Consider the following 2218-nt stretch of genomic DNA (forward strand, 5'->3'; position numbering starts at 1 on the left):
ACTGGAGGAGACGAGGAGTGCAACTCCTCCGCTCCTACCCCTGGAGAAGCTATAATAACTATTATAGCCCCTAATTTTAGGCCTAAAATTCCTAACTTTTCGCATGTTCTCAAAATACGTTTCCTGCAAAGCCAGAATATCTAGCTGAAGGGAGGACAAAAGGGAAGCAACAAAAAGCTGGCGGGGGATGGACCGAAGTTCATTACAATTAAGGGATGCTAAACGTATTTTGAAAGACATGTTTGGATTAGGGGGTTAGTATTTCTTTGTACTTGGAGGACTTACCAGCCCTGGCCTTCCTATTCTTACGTCTACGGCGGCAGGCCCGTTTACTAGGCCTACCTTCCCTCCCAGATCTGGATCCCGCAGCAGCGGACACATCGCTACTACTTTCACCTTCACTCCCCTTGGAATTACGACTAGTCTTACTTCTAGTCCTAACACTACTTATTGACTGCTTCCTACTATCTAGCTTAGAGCAGTCTTCCTCTATCTTATCATCTACCTTATTACTATTGCCAGTTTCCACAGGCGGAGCTGGGACTGGGGCAGTATCTTCGACAACCATTGGAGCAGCTTGGGCCTCCGGCAGGTTGACGGGAGAAGAGACGGGGACAGAGGCATCCGTGGACACCTCCATCTCGATGTTGTCGGAAGCAGCTGCTTCCTCAACAGAGCCCTTTGCACTACAAGACAGAATGCTATGGTCCCCCGTGCAGACTCGGCACGGCTTTGGACAATTCCTCGCAGCATGAAACCTGCTATGGCAGTTTTCGCAGAGGCTAGCCTTACAGTCCCTCTGCTCGTGACCTGGCTCGAGGCAGTGTCGACAGATTTGCTCTACACCTCGGTATCCAAGGGTCAGGGGCACACCCTCGTAGTATACGATGTTGGGGATTGGTTTCTTGACCTCGATACAAATCTTGACCGTTCCTGTGTCTATATGCGGGCGGCCCGGGACCTTTTGCATAGACACAGTCTTTACGGCTGCGAATTGGCCCATCAACAGGTGAACAGCCTTTAGGTCCATTTCGGGAGGAAGGAACCTAATGAAGACAGTAGTGATGTCTTCATCAAGCGGGACGGGGAAAACCCTAACGTCCTTGACCACAAAACCAGTGGTAACTAAAAGGCGGCGACTCTCTGTCGACCGAAAGCCTATAAAATACCGGTCTTTGCCCATGGGCGCAAACCGGGAAACTCCCCAGGCGCAAGGGTGCGCTCTATGCCGTCCAGTATCTCGTCAACGGTCGAGCCTTCCGGAACGGAAACATGGGCACTGAGCACCCTTCGCATCCTGCCGTTAAGGACGGCAGGTTTGGCACATTTATGCTGTGCTAAAACACCTGCATTTAACTGCTCGGTGTTGAAAAACTTGTTTGTGTGAGCAGACACAGTGGCTGCTGGAGCCCAACGTGCTGCTACTTTAGCAAAGCTGGTCTTCTGGGGCACTGAGGGCCCAGAAGCGGACGAAGATATAGGCTTAGCGGGAGCGGTCCCACTAACTACTTTACTAAAACTGGCCTTAGGGGCCAGACTTGCTGTCTTATCGGCAGCAGCCACCTGACTTGCCAGACCAGACTGAGCAGCAGAAGCCTTAGAAGACTTCATGCCGACCAGCCTGACCCCCTTGAAAGTGGGCTGCTCAACGGCACGAACGTGACCGGAGACAGGCCTAGGGGCAGGTTGGCTAGACTTAGTATTAGTCTTACCTACACTAACTATCATAGGCTTACTAACAGAGGAGGAAGCTAAACTAGCCTCAACTACCATATTAGAACTTGGACCCTTGGTTGGAGTAGTGTTTTCCATTGGGACACTATACGCCCAAGCGGCTGAAGAAATACCCTCCATGGGTATAGAAGTAGGAAAAGTAAGGAAGAAGCCCTACTGTAAAGATGGGGCCAACCGTGGGGATATTGGCCCGGATTTCCCCGCGAATACGCTAGAATGCGCAGGCAGGTTCCTCCAGTGCAAAAAAAGGAGAACTTTTCTCTTTTTGGTTAAAGCCCAGTCGCTAAAGGGACCTGGACTTCCTCTTTTAGTAAGGAAACCTTACCAAAAGGCGCCTCTATGGTTATACAAAACCAAAAAGGCTAATAGCAGAAACGTCGACCTGGGTGCCCTTAAACACCCTAAAACTGACTTAGTAGGCTTAAGAACCAACTATTCGATCTTAGCCAAAGAAGGCCGAGAAGCGATAAAAAACACATCAAAG

At 50.2% G+C, this 2218-nt stretch overlaps 1 protein-coding gene across 1 annotated transcript; it reads right to left on the minus strand.

The window, feature by feature from the left end:
* Positions 1–285: 285 nt before the first annotated feature.
* LOC111615681 lies at positions 286–1030 on the minus strand (the record flags this gene model as incomplete). Its single annotated transcript, XM_023357114.1, has 1 exon — positions 286–1030. A coding segment is annotated over exon 1 (745 nt), but the record flags the coding sequence as incomplete, so codon positions are not given.
* Between the last annotated feature and the right edge of the window lie 1188 nt (positions 1031–2218).

The sequence above is a fragment of the Centruroides sculpturatus genome, unplaced genomic scaffold (genome assembly GCF_000671375.1).
Source record: "Centruroides sculpturatus isolate CEXI.00-Female unplaced genomic scaffold, Cexi_2.0 scaffold2537, whole genome shotgun sequence".
Classification (NCBI taxonomy): Eukaryota; Metazoa; Arthropoda; class Arachnida; order Scorpiones; family Buthidae; genus Centruroides; species Centruroides sculpturatus.